At 54.7% G+C, this 18,150-nt stretch overlaps 1 protein-coding gene across 1 annotated transcript; it reads right to left on the bottom strand.

The window, feature by feature from the left end:
- Window positions 1-4,712: 4,712 nt before the first annotated feature.
- On the bottom strand, window positions 4,713-15,127 carry LOC119109956 (WD repeat-containing protein 86). Its single transcript, XM_037233701.1, has 8 exons — window positions 14,937-15,127; window positions 14,583-14,704; window positions 13,169-13,308; window positions 12,438-12,665; window positions 11,350-11,475; window positions 10,372-10,546; window positions 9,732-9,903; window positions 4,713-4,887 (listed from the first exon to the last, which is right to left on the bottom strand). Exons 1-8 carry the CDS (start codon window positions 15,122-15,124, stop codon window positions 4,713-4,715), a joined length of 1,326 nt encoding a protein of 441 aa, XP_037089596.1. The 5' UTR covers window positions 15,125-15,127.
- Window positions 15,128-18,150: the final 3,023 nt, after the last annotated feature.

Here is an 18,150-nt window from a genome sequence, read left to right as displayed (position 1 = left end):
TTCATGCATGTATGATGACATACCAACATCATTAAAACCCTGCCACCCCTAGGCCATGTAGCCCTCAAGGCAAATAAAAGTGATGTCGAGCCGTTCAGGTCCAGCGTCCGCGAGCACAATACCCAAATGCGGTGAACATCAGTTGGCTTTCAACTGATGTTGGGTAAGCTGTGCTTGCCCACTAAGCATGTTTTGTAATACATAATATAACAAGTCGGATATGACTGCTAGTTGCTACGGAAATAAGGCTTACAATCGAAAAACTCAAGAATAGCGTCACAATCGAGGATGTAAATACAAGCGAGCATCTTAAACTCACGGATAGATATGCAAGAACACTACGAGAAAGGGCTAAACACGGACACAACGATATTTGGCTCAGCGAACATCTCCAGCACTGCAACTGCCATCTCTCGGCGAGTTGAAGTACTTCTCTTTCAAGTGCACTGGTGGCAGGCTCGCACGGCTAGCCTGGCAGCACCTCAACGTCATACAAACGCCCCATGATGCGGTCAAACAACGACGTATTGAGGAGCATGTTTACTTCATGGAGAAACTGTACTGTTTTAAGTAGTTCTGCCACCAAAAGTATACCAAAAGGTCTAAGTGAGCCTATTTAATTACATCTGATGTATGCTTGGATACCTTCAAATATGGAGCATTGCCCTTTCCATTTAAGTTTATTGTTTGTTCAGGCATGCTATTTTTCATTACCTGCTCTAGTTTTTGCTTTCCTGGCCATGACCATATCACGTGTCACGTCGTGCTTATCTTTGTTGTGGAATGCATCAATTCATTGAGAAGGTGTCACTCCAAGAGTGATAAGCGTGCTGTTCATTACTTGGCTGTCGCTCAGCCGTGGATATTGTGCTAGATTTAGACGTTGCTGAGGGGATTTTGAAGCTTTCTGGGTGGTGTAATTCACCGGTTTATTTTAAAGTTTGTGAAAACAATGTAAGGTGATTTAAGGGATCTAAAAATAATTATTTCGTCCTGACTGATTGCCGAAAGCCCGTCAAATTTCGTAACCTCGTTGTCAATGCCCACTTAACGTCCTGCGGGTTTTCCCCGCGCTTGCTGGCATGTAGGCTCAAAACTTTCAGCTCTAGTCCATAGCTACCCGTCCAGTTCTGAAGCAACGCCCGGATTGCCAAGATCCTGCCGGAGGACTGGCCCAACATGTTACGCAATGGCGGTAATTTCATGACATAGCCTGGTGATTAGAAAAATATTTACAACTAGACACTCCGCTCGATTTGGGGGTGGGGGATGCGGCGCTGCCTCGCACTCCCCCCATAACTGTGTTCCAGATCTCGACCCATTTCACCAGCGTCGTTGGTGCTCCCTGGCGCTCCCCCCGTAACTGAACCCCAGATTTCGGCCCGCTTCGCCAGCGTCGGTGGCGCTCCCTGGCGCTCCCCCCGTAAGTGAACCCCAGAGTTCGGCCCGCTTCGCCAGCGTCGGTGGCGCTCCCTGGCGCTTCCCCGTGACTGAACCCCAGATTTCGGTCCACTTCACCAGCGTCGGTCGTGGGGCACGGGCTGTGCAGCGGTCGTCAGCAGCCGGTGGAGCGGCGTGGCCGGCAGCTGACCCGTGTGCTCCGTTGGACAGGTGCGTCGCACGGTGGCCGTGCTGGTGGCCGTGGCGCAGGGCCGGCTCTCGCTGGAGGACGTGCAACACCTGCTCGACGTGCCCAGCAAGGACAGCTGGAACCCGCGCGCCGCCACTGCGCCGCCTCACGGCCTGTACCTGCAGCACGTGGTGTACGACCCGGCCGACCTGGCTGAGCCGGCCGCGGCCGGCGGCGGGGAGCCGGCCGCCCGCATGGAACCGGAGCCGTCGGCTGCGACCGCGGGGCTGGACCCGCCAACTGAGGCCGTGGAAGCCCAGTCAGCGACCTGTGCTGCTGTGTCAGCGGCGGGCGGGGCTGGCGCGCGGGTGAACTGGTCAGACAGGGGTGCTCGTGGTGCCGAGGACTCTTCTCCGGCTGAGTGTGCTGCTGGTGCGGGCGAGGCCGTCACTGGCACGCGACTGGACTGCATAGCCGGGCGTTCTTCTGGTGCAGGATAGCCGGGGAGGAGTGTGGACCTTTTCAAATATGTTGTCCCAACCTCGCGATCGGATGCATTATGGGATCACACTTGTTACGCGAGTCCTGACCCGACTATCCGGTCGTGATATTCCGGGTTAACGGATTAATAACAGTGTTGCGGCTGGTGCTTAACGTGCCACAATGCTCTGCATGGTCTTCCTGCCCTCCAGTGCCACATCACCTTTAGCGTAGCCGCTCCAGACGCAGGTCATGTCTGCCAGGGGCGAATAGCGAGCGTCTAAAACGACCCGAACCCACCCTGCAACATGTGTGTGGATCGGAAGGCAGACGTTTTGGTAAACTGACCCCTCGGGACAGACAAGAAGTGGAGACTTAACGAGCAACGTAGAATATATCCGAAAGTGTCCATAATGCGTGACAACGGAACCATGTGCTATTTTTTGTCTCTTTTCTCACTATTTCCCTCGCTATCTCCCGTTGCCCAAGTAACTAAGCCATATCATTCATCGTACGGCCTACGCTTGTCATGTATCTGTGGATTCAACATCTCCCAGCAGTGTGCTTAAACTCGTGTGCAGAAGATGTTGGCAGATACTGTCATGCAATGGGTTCCTAACTTAATGTAAATAATTGTTCTTCAATGGCTGGGCAATGAAAACGATGAAACAAGCAGCCTAATGACAAGGTTAAATAGTGGTCCATCTCACACTTCTTTCAAATGCTTGCAGACATTGAATACGTGTAATTTCTCAGGCGGTTTTGCACCTGTGTTGTCGGTTGCAATGCAAGCGTGCGTGTGTCATTGGGGCTTTACGACGCACTCAGCTACTAAGGCTATATGGCGCCGCCTGCCTCTCACCCTGGCAGGAAGGGCGGGCACCGTGGGGAATCGAACCCGTACCTCTGGTTTCCCAGACGCGCAGTGGTTAACGCAGACGCCTTGACCACTGCACTACCGGCACCCCTGCAGTGCAAGCCTCGCACAGTGTCCGTCAGCTATCCGTGGCCGCAGCGATCGGTAGGAGGAGCCACCTGTTATCACTTCTTGCGTCACTGAGGTTTCTGTTGGAATATTTTCTTCTCGTAATTTTCCTCTCTTTGTTAACATTTTGGTCTGTGGGCAGGTCGTCCCATTTCAGATTTAGATCAGACCTCTTGAAAAAATATGCAGAGTCCTTTAATGATACCTCGTGGCAATATCACTTGTCCGGAAACATTCGATTTCATGCTCTGAAGCGACGCATTGTGAAAAAGAGGGTATCGCGAGCAGTAAGGATGCTCCGACCTAGTTGGTACTACACTTGGCAAAAGCGGTTTGTGTCACGCGTGGTATGGGACTGTCAATCCTCCAATATTAGGCGGAGAATCTCCTTTTTCATTGTCGAGATGTTGAAGGCCAAAACATATTCACCAGTTGATGGTGTTTGTCCATTAGCTGGTGTCAGACTGAAGAACATGGCAACGGATTATGTAGGAACCAGTGCATCTGTCCATGAACTGCACAGGCCGCGATCTAAACGAATTCTTAACACACAGTCGATGCTATGTCTTGCCTACTAATGTGTTGTGGTCAGTAGTACACTAAAGTGTGATAAGACTGGGGTCTCAAACCACCCGTGGCTTGGTTGTGCTAGCTGAGGCTCCGATTTTGCGTACGGAGGCATCCAAAACCATTTCGAATACGCGACTCACTACACGCTTTATTGTTGTCCAGTATAATTAAAATATCTGTGGCTTCTCGTAACAGAGATTAGTGTGGGGAAAACTTCACTCACGGAATCGGTGCTGGTCTACATCGACCCGGAGCAGTGGTCAGTTGGTGACTGGTGTCAATATGCGTGCACCCCATCCCTAACAATGCTTGTGCCTCATGTCCCTATAATGTCAACGGCCGATTTTGGCACGAAGCCAAAAGAGCGTCAACAGCACCGGTGACTCATGCCTCTGTGATGTGAACAGTTAACTTTGGTTTCGAGCTAAGTGAGTTCTTTTGCTCATTCTCTGCGGTCGGCACGTAGTTAACTTACTTTGCATTTTACTTTGCAGCGCACTTCGAAAATTTACTTTGCAGCGGTGGTCTTGAAATGACTAAGCGTATGATCTTTTAGTCTTGATTTGGGGGCGTCAAACAATACTTTCACGGCGCTTGTGCAGTGATTGGCCAGCCATTTCACCATCATCTCATGCGGAGTCAGTTTCCGCCAAACTTTGCCTCACATTTTGCCAAATTCGACCACCCATCCCGCTCGCGACACGTCGGCAAACACCGCCGGCGCACGCGTGACGTCACTGGATCACCACGGTGCTGGTGCGTGTGTCCTCGGGGCCGCTCGGTCGGACAGCGCCCTGCTCCCCGTGCTCCCGCTCCGGTGCAGCGCCCAGCAGCTCCAGCTCATCGTTTCTGCGGCAGAGCGGTGCGAGACAGTGACTGCAGGCGGTGTGGGTGCGTCCAGAACTAAGCTTCATGTCAAACTTCAGTGCTGATGAGCTGCTGCGTCCAAACTTCTGGGCTACGGGGCCTAAGCTTCGAGACATTTTGACCTACAGTGCTGGGCTCATAAACCGAAGCTCCTGGAGTTGGAGGCGTAAGCTCCTGCAGCTCCAGATCTGGGTTTCTGGTCTTAGATTAGTCGATTGGTAAGCTCGTATGCGTGGCCGCCTAGGCAGCCGCCGGCTGGACGGTCGTCTGGACCGCCGTCAGGACGTCCGACTGCGGCTCCGGCGAGTCGGCCTGCGGTGGCGCGGCGGCGGAGCCGGCACCAGCGCCGCTGTCAGCCACCTCGGTGGCACCCTTCTCCTCCAGCTGCAGCTCCATCTCGGAGGACTCGTCCAGTCTGCAGCGGGCGGGCGCGTCAGGCGCATGCGCGGCAGACAGCCAGCTGCGCACGAAACGGGGTGCGCGACGATAGTTCTTCGCGAAACGCATGCGAAATGCCATTCATTAACAATGACCTGTCCCGGAAAATATCGGGAGTCATAGGGTCATTACAGTTGCCAATGAGGGTGGCCTGAACCATTCAAAACAGCCTGAAAAACCGGCTAGTGAAAAGCAAGCTCAACACCTGATAGTTGCTATCGAATATCAAGACATAAGACGCTAGTTTGTCTGGCGATGTGGCTCAAATATTTAAGGAAATCTTTCAACTTGGTAGGAGTAAAAATCGTTTGTAAAAAAATTCCTTGTCAGCTAGGTGGAAGTCAGGCAAAGATGAACCCTAGAACTCTTATGTTTGGTCATGTTTGTCAGTGCTTTATTACGTTTATGTATGTTTGTAATCCTATCATTGTTCCCTCCCAAGGGGATTCCATTTTCATTTCCCGTGCTCAATTCCTTATATTTATTCAGTTTCGTTCGTTACGCTTATTCATTTCATTTCGTAAATTATCACCTAATTAGTTTTGATTCAACTCGCCAACTTTCCAGCACGTACCACGCGACCGTAAGCGGTGACGGAGTCACGTCACGGTTGTGGGTGGCGATGGTAAACGGGAGTCTGCCACATTACACTGCCCTGGGAGCGTACAAGGCCGCCAAACGTTTTGGCCTCTGGTAGAATGCACGCAGTCCCAGGTGATTTGAATTCGTCGTAAGGCGAACGATATGTTGTTAAAGCTTGCGAACAGTTGTTTCCAACGATCGCTGGGGCAAGTCCTTACTGATGTTTAATGGGCCACTCCCAATCAATTCTAAGGAACTTCAATTTATCGTCAAACAAACGACATGTCGTATAAACTTCGCGAACAGTTGCTTCCAATCATAGCCAACGGTGGATCCTCAGCAATGATTTTCATGAATGTGCCAAGATAAATCATGAAATGCATAACTGATTGGTGTATAACCATTGGTCAGCTTGTAAGTGTAAGGTATTGCAGGCAGAACAATTTTTGGGTGCGGCGGGATATCGCTGCTAGGCAAAGGACAAAAAGTCTGGCAAATGGACTGCGATGGTCGCGAAATTTACACCATCTTGGTTTTCGATTGTCGACGACCAGGCCAGTCCCTCATTAAAAAGCGAAGAATGACCATGCCCCTTGCTGCGTGAGCTGCAGAATACCGACATCCCGTGATAATCACCAGGGATTCACGGGGATCCGCCACCAGGGATCCGCATGTTCAGCTGCAGAATACCGACATCCCGTGATAATCACCAGGGATTCACGGGGATCCACCACCAGGGATCCGCATGTACAGCTGCAAGCTTTGTTACTGCCGACTGTGGTAATTTCGCCCGTAACCCTCGTCCGTAGCCTACTGTAGACATGGCTGTGTGGCATGCAAAGCCAGCTGGGCTGTTTCCGTTTTCCGTGCCAGCGCCAGCTGCACGCAAGTGCACCCAACGCCGGGCAGTCACGATGCAGAGCACGCACGTTGTGCACACGGAAGCGGTCGTACTTACGTGCCGTTTTGGTAGCGACGTGTAGACCAAGCTTCGTTTTAAGGAAGGGGCATATTCGCGCCACGTCAGTGGCTCCAATGGATCAAGCGGACGCTGATGTTTGATATAGTGATTGACGCTCACGTCTTGTTATTGTCATGTTACCACTAATCACAAGCGTGCCTTGGTTGGTTTTTGGTGCCAGCTGCGCCATAGCTACTTAGATACAATCTCTGGATATGTGCTACTGTGTCCGCGAATGCACGCTCGTCGCAGGTGTCAACGTTCTGTTACGTGTCGTTACGGCGTGCAAATCTGTGCTGCGGAGGGCGCACACACACGTGTTCTGCGAGTGTCTCTGCAGCCAAGCACACCACCGCTCGCGCCTCCCGTGTCAGCCGGCCCGCGACATCGCCAACGGACGGGCCTTCACGCCCTCGCCAGCTCGGCCGCCGAGCGAGGCGCCACGTGAGTCGACGCGTGATCCGGCTCGCCTTCCGCCTCCGCAGGGGGCTCGGGCTCAGGCGACGGCGCTGCCTCGGCCGTGAACTGGGGCTCGGGAGCCGGGTGACCGACGGCGGGGTGGGGCTCGGGAGAGTCGGGCGACGGCGCCACGGAGGACCGGCTCACCGGTCGCGGCATCAGGGCGTCCTCGTCACTGAAAGCGGGTCACGTGGCCGGTCACGCCGAGCACAGCAGCAGCGGACCCGGACCGGTGAGGGCGGGCTGAGGGTGCGCTGGCGCGAGGGCGGGACTGAGGGGCTTGGCCGGGTGAGGGCGAGCTGGGGGCGCGCGAGCGCGTGAGGGCGGGACTGAGGGGCTTGGACCAGTGAGGGCGAGCTGAGGGTGCGCGAGAGCGCGGATGTGTGGCAAGGAAGAGGGATGTGACCTGGACCAGTGAGGACGGGCTGAAGGTGCGCGAGCGCGCGGCTGTGTAGTAGGGAAGACGGATGGGACCCTGACCGGTGAGGGCGGGTTGGGGGGTGCGCGAGCGCGCGGATGTGTGGCAGGGAAGAGGGACGTGACCTGGACCGGTGCGGGCGGGCCGAGGGTGCGCGAGCGCGCGGCGTGTAGCGAGGAAGACGGATGGGACCCTGACCGGTGAGGGTGGGCTGGGGGTGTGCGAGCGCGCGGGTGTGTGCCAAGGAAGAGAGACGTGGCCTGGACCAGTGAGGGCGGGCCGAGGGTGCGCGAGCGCGCAGGTGTGTAGCAAGGAAGATGGATGGGACCCTGACCGGTGAGGGAGGGCTGGGGGTGCGCGAGCGCGCGGGTGTGTAGCAAGGAAGAGGAACGTGACCTGGACCAGTGAGGGCGGGCTGGGGGTGCGCGAGCGCGCGGTGTGTAGCAAGGAAGAAGGGCGTGACCTAGACCAGTGAGGGCGGGCCGAGTGTGCGCGAGCGCGCGGCTGTGTAGCAAGGAAGACGGATGGGACCCTGACCGGTGAGGGAGGGCTGGGGGTGCGCGAGCGCGCGAGGGTAGGACCGAGCTCAGCAGGTAAGGCCAGGAAGCTGTGACAGCGTGCGTGTCATGTATGTCATGGCTGTCAGAAGAATACAAGTCTGGCGTTTGGAAATGAGCGGCCTGTGCCGCGCGATGGCATAGTATCTGTTGAACAAATGTAATGGTATAGTATCTATAAAGTAACATATAAGTGACCATCTTTTTGAAAAAATGGTAACTCGTCTTTTGAAATGGCCATCATTTCACTATTTTGCTCTGGAAAATGGCACTTGCTGTGCACAGCGACACGCATAAGTAGAACTTCTTTGATGAAAGTGTTTCAGCGAGGTTTGCATTGACATTTTAACTTCTTGCGATTTTAGTGGCGGAACCTGCGTCGAGAAAGAGTTGTGCGATTTTCCTTGCGCATTGTTGGTTCTTATGCATTAGCGTCTGCGAGGCCGGAGTGCTCGCGGTACGTATAACTTGCTTCATTTGACTATCACCATACTATGGGGTGTGGGCTGCGTGGGATATGTGTGGGGTGCCCTCATGGCAAGGGTAAGTTTTGGTACGTGGATAGACAACGTCGGGTGGCCGGGAGCAAGGTGTGAAGGGGCTTCGGGAGTTGCGAGCATTTCCCTGCCTTGCCAGCAAGCGTAAAACAACCAAGCAAGCAACAGCAAGCGTGAAAACAGTTTTAGCAAAGCTGTAAGCGGGTAAGCACACGCGATCTGCCACTCACTACAGTGGAAGGAATGTAGAACACCGCGAAAGTGTTATGCGCGCCACCGGTTACCTGTAGGTAGTGCACATAATACAACAGCTTGCCAATGATACGGCTGAAGAGGCAAAATGAGATCTTGTCATGTGTAAACATGGAACTGGTCAAACCAAGTTCGTACCTTGCAGCACTTCGTCACGTTCACCTACTTACGCCGTACGCATGCTGCCTGAATATGCTCCAGCGATGCAAGGATTGGATTCAAATGAGCCCCTGTTGTAAGAGATGACTGTGTGAAGCCGTATGTCTCCTACGCCGAGCCCAACGTGGTGCTTGAAGTGTGTAACGATCAAATGTCCGGTGGTCACCCAGCGCAGAATCCAAAGCGCTTGCATACCTCGAAAATCTTGGCACGTACAACCGCGTGTTGTCCCAGATTGTGTGCTTCACAGCAGGGAACAGCGACAGATAGAGAAGAAGTACAGATCACGATGGAAGAACGCACGGCAATGCACGCAACATCAAAAGCTCTGTACGTGAGGTGTCGCGTTCCCAAATCCGTGCCTGCACAGCTCAGTGTCAGGGCTCCCAACCACAAGACGCTCCACTTTCTCCGTGCATGCGCACTGATTTCATGACTCGTGAATTTCCAAACTGTGAGCATCTAAGCGCCCGGCCGCGCGGGCTTCCTGACCCGTCCGCGTTGTACTCCGAGTCCATGTTCACTGAAATCCTGGCCCGTCCTCGCCTGACTCCCATCCTGTTCCCGTCGGATTCCTATCACATCCCCGCCCAACTCTCAGCCTGTTCCCGTCGGGATCCCAGCCTGTCCCCGCCGAACTGCCAGTCTGCGCCTGCCAGGCCCTCAGCCTGTCCCCCGGACTCTCAGCGTGGCTCTCAGCCCGTCTCCGCCGGCCTCAGCCCGTTTCTTACGAACTCTCAGACTAACCCCGTCGGACTCTCAGATTGTGCTGCCCGACTCCCAGCCTGTCCCCGCTGGATTCCCAGTCTGTGCCTGCCGGACTCCCAGCCTGTGCCCGACGGACTCCCAGCCTGTGCCTGCCGGACTCCCAGCCTGTGCCTGCCGGACTCCCAGCCTGTGCCTGCCGGACTCCCAGTCTGTGCCTGCTAGACTCACGGCACGTCGGCGTCCCAGACTCGCAGCGTGCCGTCGCTGCCTCCGGTGTACAGCTTCTTGCCGACCACCGTGAGGCAGTTGATGGCCGCCTCGTGACCCATGTAGACGCGCTTCAGGTTGCCCGACTTGGCGTCGAAGGCACGGGCCACCATGTCGGCGCAGCCGGTGAACACTGCGAGGAGCCCGTACACGTGTCAGGCAGCTGGTGTAGCTGTAATCCAGTTGGTCACGGCCGGTGGGCACCGCGGGCTGCGCTCCTGCCTCACGTGACGGCCCGAGGGTCTGTCACACCCATAAAAATTTCATGGTGGTCCTCATGGCGGGTTTTGTGGAAAAAGTTCGCTTGGAATATTGAAGTAAAAAGCTTTGCCAGCACAGCAGGTTTAATTCTCTAAAACTGTCGGTATGTCGTATGTGTGTTCTAAGCCCGAGTTAACCTTTTTGCACTGATCCCAAAGACACCCCGCATGAGTTCACCCGGGACAATCCAATTCACTTGCCTCCTGTGTCTGAGCGTGTCCAGCTGGGAGCCAGCTCCTAGCGCCCTCACAGCTCCGTCATACTAACGCCAGCAGCAGCACCCCGCCCCCCCCCCCCCCTCCCCCTTCTCCTCCCGCTCCCCGGGCGAGGCCACACTCACGAATGCCGTTATGGAACCGCAGGCAGATGACAGTGTCGCGGTGCGACTTGTACGTGCGCGTGCAGTCTCCGAACTCGGTGATGAAGCAGCGGGCCGTGGTGTCGGCCGAACCCGTGTACATCAGCTTGTTCACCACCTGCATGCAGACGACGGCGTCCTTGTGGCCGCTCAACAGCTGCGGCGGAGAGAGCCACGAGAACGTTAGCGACCGTCTGTGCACGGCGGCAGTCTGGCATTGTCTGCGGCGCGGCGACAGCCACTGCTCGCGAAGCAGGAGCTGTCACACGCGGCAGAAGCAGGAGTTGTCAGACGCGGCTGCAGCAGGGGCTGTCAGACGCGGCGCAGCAGGGGCTGTCAGACGCGGCGGAGCAGGAGCTGTCAGACACGGCTGAAGCAGGAGCTGTCAGACGTGGCTGGATCAGGAGCTGTCAGACGCGACTGAAGCAGGGACTGTCAGACGCGGCTGGATTAGGAGCTGCCAGACGCGGCTGAAGCAGGAGCTGTCAGACGCGGCTGGATCAGGAGCTGTCAGACGCGGCTGGATCAGAGCTGTTAGGCGCGGCTGAATCGGGAGCTGTCAGACGCGCTGCAGCAGCAGCTGTCAGACGCGGCGTCAACGCGCGACGGGCGCGGTGCAGCGGCAGCCATGTTGGCACACCAGGTGATGTTAAATGGCCGATATGATCGGTGCTGAGGGGCCTAGTGATCCATTCGCGCATTAGAGGAGTGGGGAAGGGCCATTATCGGTGACGAGGGATGCTATTGGCCGGATAGGTGCAAAGTGGCAGGGAATAAGGGATCCTATGAGCCCTTCCGGAACACTCCAAAAACACCAACTGAAACCTAAGCAACATGTACCGAGAAAATTGCAATAGAAGTGCAGTGTGTTTTGTCTCGTCCCCCCGGAAAACTCACCATGGTCCAGTTTGTCTCGTGCCGAGTTCACTGCGACAGAGTCTGCTTTCCTGTCCGCCTCACCTTGGTGCAGACGCCCTTCTCGATGTCCCACTCGCGAACGGTCTTGTCCGGTCCGGATGTGTACAGCAGTTTGCCGTCACTGTCGATGGCCATGCAGCTGACCGGGCCGCGGTGCCCTTTGAATATCTGCCGACGGCGCCACGCGACGCTGCATCATTACTGACAAGCTGGCATGTACGCTTAACGGATTAGGCGGATGACATGAAATGGCGTGTGTTCCGTCATACAGGTCAAGATCATGTTTGTTATAGAGGTAAGATCATGTTTGACATACGAGTGTCAAATTGACTCTGCCTCAGGAAATGATAAGTGTGGAAAAGATAAAGACTGATTTGTTATAAAGCATCGCGGTATGCCACTGTCAATATACCACATCACGCTCTTTCTGCAAACAATTTGCAACTTTTGTGTCCTAACACAATGATGAATAAAACAACATGGCTACCAAGTTGTGAAGCACGGATATCAATAAATTACTTATCAGTTTCATAATGATGGTTAAGGTATCGGACATGATTGCGGGTATAATGTATGGGTTCAGCCGTGAGTCGGTAGCAGCGCTGCAGAGCGCAGACAGCCGACACCGTATGATGTATGACATCAGCCGCGGGTCGATAGCAGCGCTGCAGAGCGCAGACAGCCGGCACTGTATGATGCATGACATCAGCCGTGGGTCGGCAGCACCGCTGCAGAGCGCAGGCGGCAGGCACCGTATGATACATGACATCAGCCGCGGGTCGGCAGCAGCGCTGCAGAGCGCAGACGGCCGGCACCGTATGATACATGACATCAGCCGTGGGTCGGCAGCAGCGCTGCAGAGCGCAGACGGTCGGCACCGTATGATACATGACATCAGCCGTGGGTCGGCAGCAGCGCTGCAGAGCACAGACGGCCGACACCGTGTGATACATGGCATCAGCCGTGGGTCGGCAGCAGCGCTGCAGAGCGCAGACGGCCGACACCGTGTGATACATGGCATCAGCCGTGGGTCGGCAGCACCGCTGCAGAGCGCAGGCGGCAGGCACCGTATGATACATGACATCAGCCGTGGGTCGGCAGCAGCGCTGCAGAGCGCAGACGGCCGGTACCTTGATCTGCCTTCCCGTGGCGACCGACCACGAGCGAGCCGTGCCGTCCGCCGAGCCCGTGACCAGCACGTCCCGCGGACTGATGCCAGCCTCCAGGTCCTGGTCCTCCTCCTCCCGCTGCTGCTCCTGGTTCTCGGACTCCTCGGCCCCGGCCTCCGTCTTGGCCGCGTCCCCTTGCTCGTCATCGCCGGGGATGAAGCAGATCGGGTAGACGCCGGCCGTGTGACCCTGTTGGACCGGACGACCCCTCTCAAGCCACCGCAGCGATGACGAGATCGTGACGAAGTTGGCTGCTCCCGAAAACAATCCTTTTTCGTCTCGTCAGATGTTGCAGTGGTCACGCTATGGCAAAGCATGTTAGCGTTGATATGCTAACGTAACAACAGCCAGAGGCTTGAGATGTCATAGACCTCATTAAGAATTTATTGCAAATTACGATGAGTCAAATGAGCTGTTATGTTGCCAACGTATGTGAGAGCAAATTGTGCACGTGACCTCCAAGGATTGGTCCATCTTAATTAGGACGTTGATGCCATTGTAATGCGCTTTGTCTATCTTGTCATCGTTATTCATCGCCACAGCGCAGTACAATATCTAAGCACTGTATTACCGAATAACGGAAGCATCAAAACGAGCAAAACGCTTCTGGGACACCACTAACACCTTGAAACCGCCGTCAGGAGCCACAGCTCCCGTCCCTGTCCCCAGAGGACGCGGAGGACAGCGCTTACCTCGAACGTGCGGATGCAGACGGACTCCTCGTCGTCGTCATCCTCGGTCTCGAACAGCCACAGTTTGCAGGTCTTGTCGTAGGAGGACGAGATCAGGAAGTCGGCTGTGCAGAGCACGCGCGTGACCCGCGAGGTGTGGCCTGCCCGGTGGGGAGGGCCCGGTGAGCCGGCGCGCCACTGCAGAAAACTCGGCAGGCCCTGGGTTGAGGACGCGGCTGACTGGGTGAACACCAAAGTGTTGGATTTGGTTGTCCACCGCCGCGTTTTTTGCGTTGAAGGGACATCTAAACAAGCTCTTTTCAATTAAATGCATGGGAATTTACGGCGTGCCCCTCCCCTGATTCATTTCACTCTTCTTTGGTGTGGGCAGGTTTCCGTTTGTCCTGTAATACTCCTGCAAAGTTTTTGGTTTAACAGACTCTGTGGGAAGTAAAATGCCGTGACCGTACCCCTATTGCGGTAGTTTTTGACTAGTGGCGTTGCAACCAAAGATGGAGCGCCAACATCTGTTGCGGTTATTCTGTATCAAATAGCTGCGTACTAAATGCGATTAGATGGCAAAACTAAACGGTTGAAAACTCAAAAATGAAAAAAGAACCAAGAGTAAATTCAGGCTGAGACTTTATGCGTTTCAAAAGAGCACCAGAATACGTTTAAAGCAGCTTAAAAGCCACACCCAAAGTGTGTGTGCTTTAAAATGGTAAAGGCATTATACACTTTTACATCTTATGGTCATTTTGAACTTCCAACTGTTGAGCACAAACCTACCGTCTAACTGGACTCTTCCGTGTTTGTTAAAGGTCACACAATTTAAAGAAAAATGAAAATCTACGTTTTCAACAACAAAAAATCTGAATATTTCAAGTCCAAGATTTTCAAGTGCAGCCGTGGAAATGAAGTAAGGAAGAAGCTTCCAATGTCATTGGGGATGCAAGCCCTGAAAGGATGTATCACGGCTGGGCATGGGGTGAGGGCAGTTTGGCTTTTTATGCATGCATGCACATAAAAAGGCACACGCTATGCTCAACACCCTATGAACGCAATATGCTGCGCACCTGCTATAGTAACTGCTTTTAAAACATGTTCACAGTGTGGTTGAGCCGTTTGACAGATTCTCGTGCAATTGAATTGCTTTGGTTACTATTTCTGGATTTGTTAAATTACCATATAGTACGAGGTCCAACGAATTCTCCACTCAACGCCAAAATGAATTGGTGTTTGCGTGCTTCATCAAGACCTTGGCAGGATGGCAGTTTACTGACTGGATCGACTGGTATCTGCGTTTCCTATATGCTCGTCCTACCCGGTACACGCGAGAGGACCCATAGCTTTAAACGAGGAGCGGCTATCAGATACGTCCCCAATGTCTGTGCCAGTGGGTCGCGTCTCTCGCTGCCTGTGGGCCCGCCCAGACCTTGGTAGACGAAGACGCAGGCGCAAGTGGCCATCTCCCACTTCCTGATGGTGGTGTCGGCGCTCCCCGTGATGACGTACACTCCCACCGTGCCGATGGTGGTGATGTAGTTCTTGTGGCCCCTGTGGAACGCATCAGAACAGCTGCACTGGAGCTCCAATGCCCAAACTTGCCGCAACAAGCTCGACAAGCCTTACAGAAGCTCTCACGAAGTCCGACACCGGCTCTCCCCGAGCCGAATGTCGTCATCCCGGCGAACCCACCCGATCAATCACGCCACACCCCCGCCTCGTCCTCAGCACAGGCCGTCGCCTTCCTCCCGTCCTCAGCGCGTCTGCGCCCGACGGTCCTCACCTGAGTATGCCCATGCACTCGGTCTCCTCGCCCTGGGTGCTCCACATACGGGCGGTGCAGTCCTCGGAGCCCGTCACCAGCACCGACTTGTCCTCGCTCACAGCCATCACGTTGATGCTGCTCTCGTGGTCGATGATCGCCTCCAGGTCCCAGTTCTTGTTGCGGTCCTTGCTCATGCCGCCCCCCATCTTGACGAGATTGGCTGGACACCTGAACGAGAGGAGGCTGGCGAGATCGCCGTGCGCTGGTTTCGATTTGCGCTTGGGCGGAATGTAGCTCGGGTGTAGTGGAGCGAACAGCAACGGTACACGTAGGCGCATTAGGCAGCGTCACACGTAGGCCACCACTACAACCGCAGCTGCGAAGTTTAATGAGGTCATGTTGAAAATGTAGCCCAACATGTGAACTAAACTAAAACGTTGACAACATGTAATCAAAGCCCTATTGGGGAACAGGACAGATCTATGTAACGTTGCCGTATACAGTCATCTTTAAAGCGAAAAAGTATCTACATATTTTACGCCTGGTTGATGACACCAAACAAAAAGTGTATGTGAAATTATTGAAATGGAAATATTTGTAGTGGGCAACCAAATTTATATTCCTGGATGCATCGGGTTTTTGGCCACCTCTATGCCAGCACTGTTTTTTTAGTTGTACATATGCGCCCTTTCAGGTCTAAGCTTTTGCGAGCCTGTATTAATGATGTATACTGTCACATATCTTAACATCGGATGCAACAACCTTGTTTTACAGCTATTAAGGTTTGTCTGAAGTATGGCTCTTTGCGTTGCTCTTATTGCTCTATGAGCGAGACAACTTTCTGACGCGTGGTCACGTGTAACGGACACTTGGGTACTTGAAATAAACATAGCACAAGATCACGATTTTCTTTGGATGCATTCAAAATACCCGTCATGTCAATACACCTGAAATGAACCGAGAAAAGTTATACAGCAATGAATGAGCTTGGCAACTTGACACCGGGTGGTGCTATGTTTCCTTTTCCAGGTGGTTGATGTCACTGCTACAATACCTCGAAGGACGCCAGAGTCGTCTGACGGCTTTGTGGACCAGGCATCCATACGGCTTGAAAACTGGCTTAAAGCGAACTGGCGTGTATTGGCATTTCAAAACGTGACTCGATTTTAATATAGTGATCACATGATACTGTCTTTGACTGTACATTTCTCTGACAAATTAGCTGATATATTGACTGGAAGAAGAGCTGCAAATTTTTGCTGGCAATAGCACAAACAGCTGTAAAGTAATGACCCCATACCGCCGTGATCTGACCTAGCACATTTAAGCACTGCATACATTTGCTGAAATGTGTCACACCAGTGGGATGGTGATTATAAAAAAATTAGACGACCGGACTTTGTTGGATCGATTCTGAAGGTATCGGCGGCAGCATGACTTGGTTACTTCCTCACGCGGTTGTGAGTTAAAGCCAGCAACCGTCGTGTGCTGTTCACACGCAATACCCCTCAACGTTAAGCATTCGTTGCCGCACCATTGTCATCTCAGTAGCGCGTGGATCCGAATAGAATAACGCACACTGCGATTATGACAGTCTCGCCTGTCCTAAACACCTCATTCTTACAGCTTCGGCCCCCGCTTTCTCACGCACCAGAGAGTGAAGAGCGCAGACGGCACCCGGACGGTCTCACCTACCCGAGGGTGCGTACCAGTGCTGGCGCCGGCGATCGGGCCGGTGTGGCTGCTTCGGGCCGGCGGTGGGGGCGACGAGACCGACTGAGTGGCCGGCGCCGAGGCCGCCTGTTTGCCTGGCCGGCCGGGTAACGCGGCGCTGGCCCATCGCCTGGCACCGGGCGAGCGCTGTTTACCGCCGCTGCCGGGTCGCCATGTGAGCACGGCGGCCGCGATCGCAGCGACGAGCCAGCGCGGCTGGGCCGCGAGCAGGGCAGAACGGGGCTGACCGCGCCGGGTGTCGAGATCGGGATCAGACGTGTGATGCACCGCACCGGGCACCGAGGTCAGGGTCAGGCGGGCCCGCCACCCTGAGCACCCAGATCAGGGTCAGACGGGTACTCCGTACCGGCCACCGAGGTCAGGGTCAGGCGGGGCCCGCCACCCTGAGCCCATCAGGGTCGGACCCCCAGGGCACCGAGGCAAAGGTCAGGCGGCCCCCCTGAGCCCCAATCAGGTCGGACGGTAACACCCCGGGCACCGAGGCCAAGGTCAGGCGGGCCCGCCACCCTGAGCACCCAGATCAGGGTCGGATGGGTACACCTCACCGGGCACCGAGGCCAAGGTCAGGCGGGCCCGCCACCCTGAGCACCCAGATCAGGGTTAGATCAGCTGAACTAACGGACTCCGAAGCCGAGGTCAGTCATGATCACCGCCTTGAGCCAGCAGAGATCAGCGGCAAATGGGTGACCGCAGCGGACAAGGGGACCCCGCGGTCACACATGTCACGCGGGTCCCACCGCCCCGGACACGGAGACTACCGTGGGACACCGGGACCAGGGGCTGGTGGGTCCACCTCACTGGACACTGCGGGCGTGTTCAGACGGGCCCACCATACCGGACACCCATACAGGCGCTGGGCCAGACGGGCCCTTGCAAGAGAGCAGGGATTGGGATCAGGCGAGGTAAACGCATCGGTCAGGCAACCTGGCCTTCAGTTTTTTACTCGGAAAAAACTGGTGCCCGATGGCATGCGTACACTGCTCAAGAAAGCAAAAAACAGAGTTATAAATACCAAGCGATGCATTGTGAACCCCTTGTATATTAACAATGGATGAAGGGGTCTCATCAGGTCCCTCAGCGGTGCCCATCGCCCTCCAAGTGTTCCCAAATTTTGGAAATCTCAGAAACCCATCGAGTGCATGACACCACTCATGATGAGGTATGTGACTGGTAGATTCTCCAACTAATTATATTAACTCTGTCGGATAAAGAAGAAGTCTGGAATAAATATGCCAGCCCATAATATAGCTGAGGATGTGGTGCGTGCGTTAAGTGATGCTGGAATTGCTTTCCACAAACATGTCGATCAATGAGCCGGGGGCGCGTGACCAGTGAAAAGGCGCCATGTGATAATGAATGGCGCTCGTGCAGTCAACCACATGAGTTGCGGGGGCCAGCGCCGACAGTCGACGGTCCGCCGGAGCTGCAGCTCTTGAGCACGTTGCTGCCACTGCATCGATAAGTCAGCTAACGTCTAGCATTACTTTTCTTGGGTTAC

This window comes from Pollicipes pollicipes, unplaced genomic scaffold (genome assembly GCF_011947565.3).
Source record: "Pollicipes pollicipes isolate AB1234 unplaced genomic scaffold, Ppol_2.1 Scaffold_7231;HRSCAF=8579_pilon_pilon_pilon, whole genome shotgun sequence".
NCBI lineage: Eukaryota > Metazoa > Arthropoda > Thecostraca > Pollicipedomorpha > Pollicipedidae > Pollicipes > Pollicipes pollicipes.
Note: the sequence above shows the minus strand (reverse complement) of the source record. Positions and strands in the feature narration are given on the sequence as shown.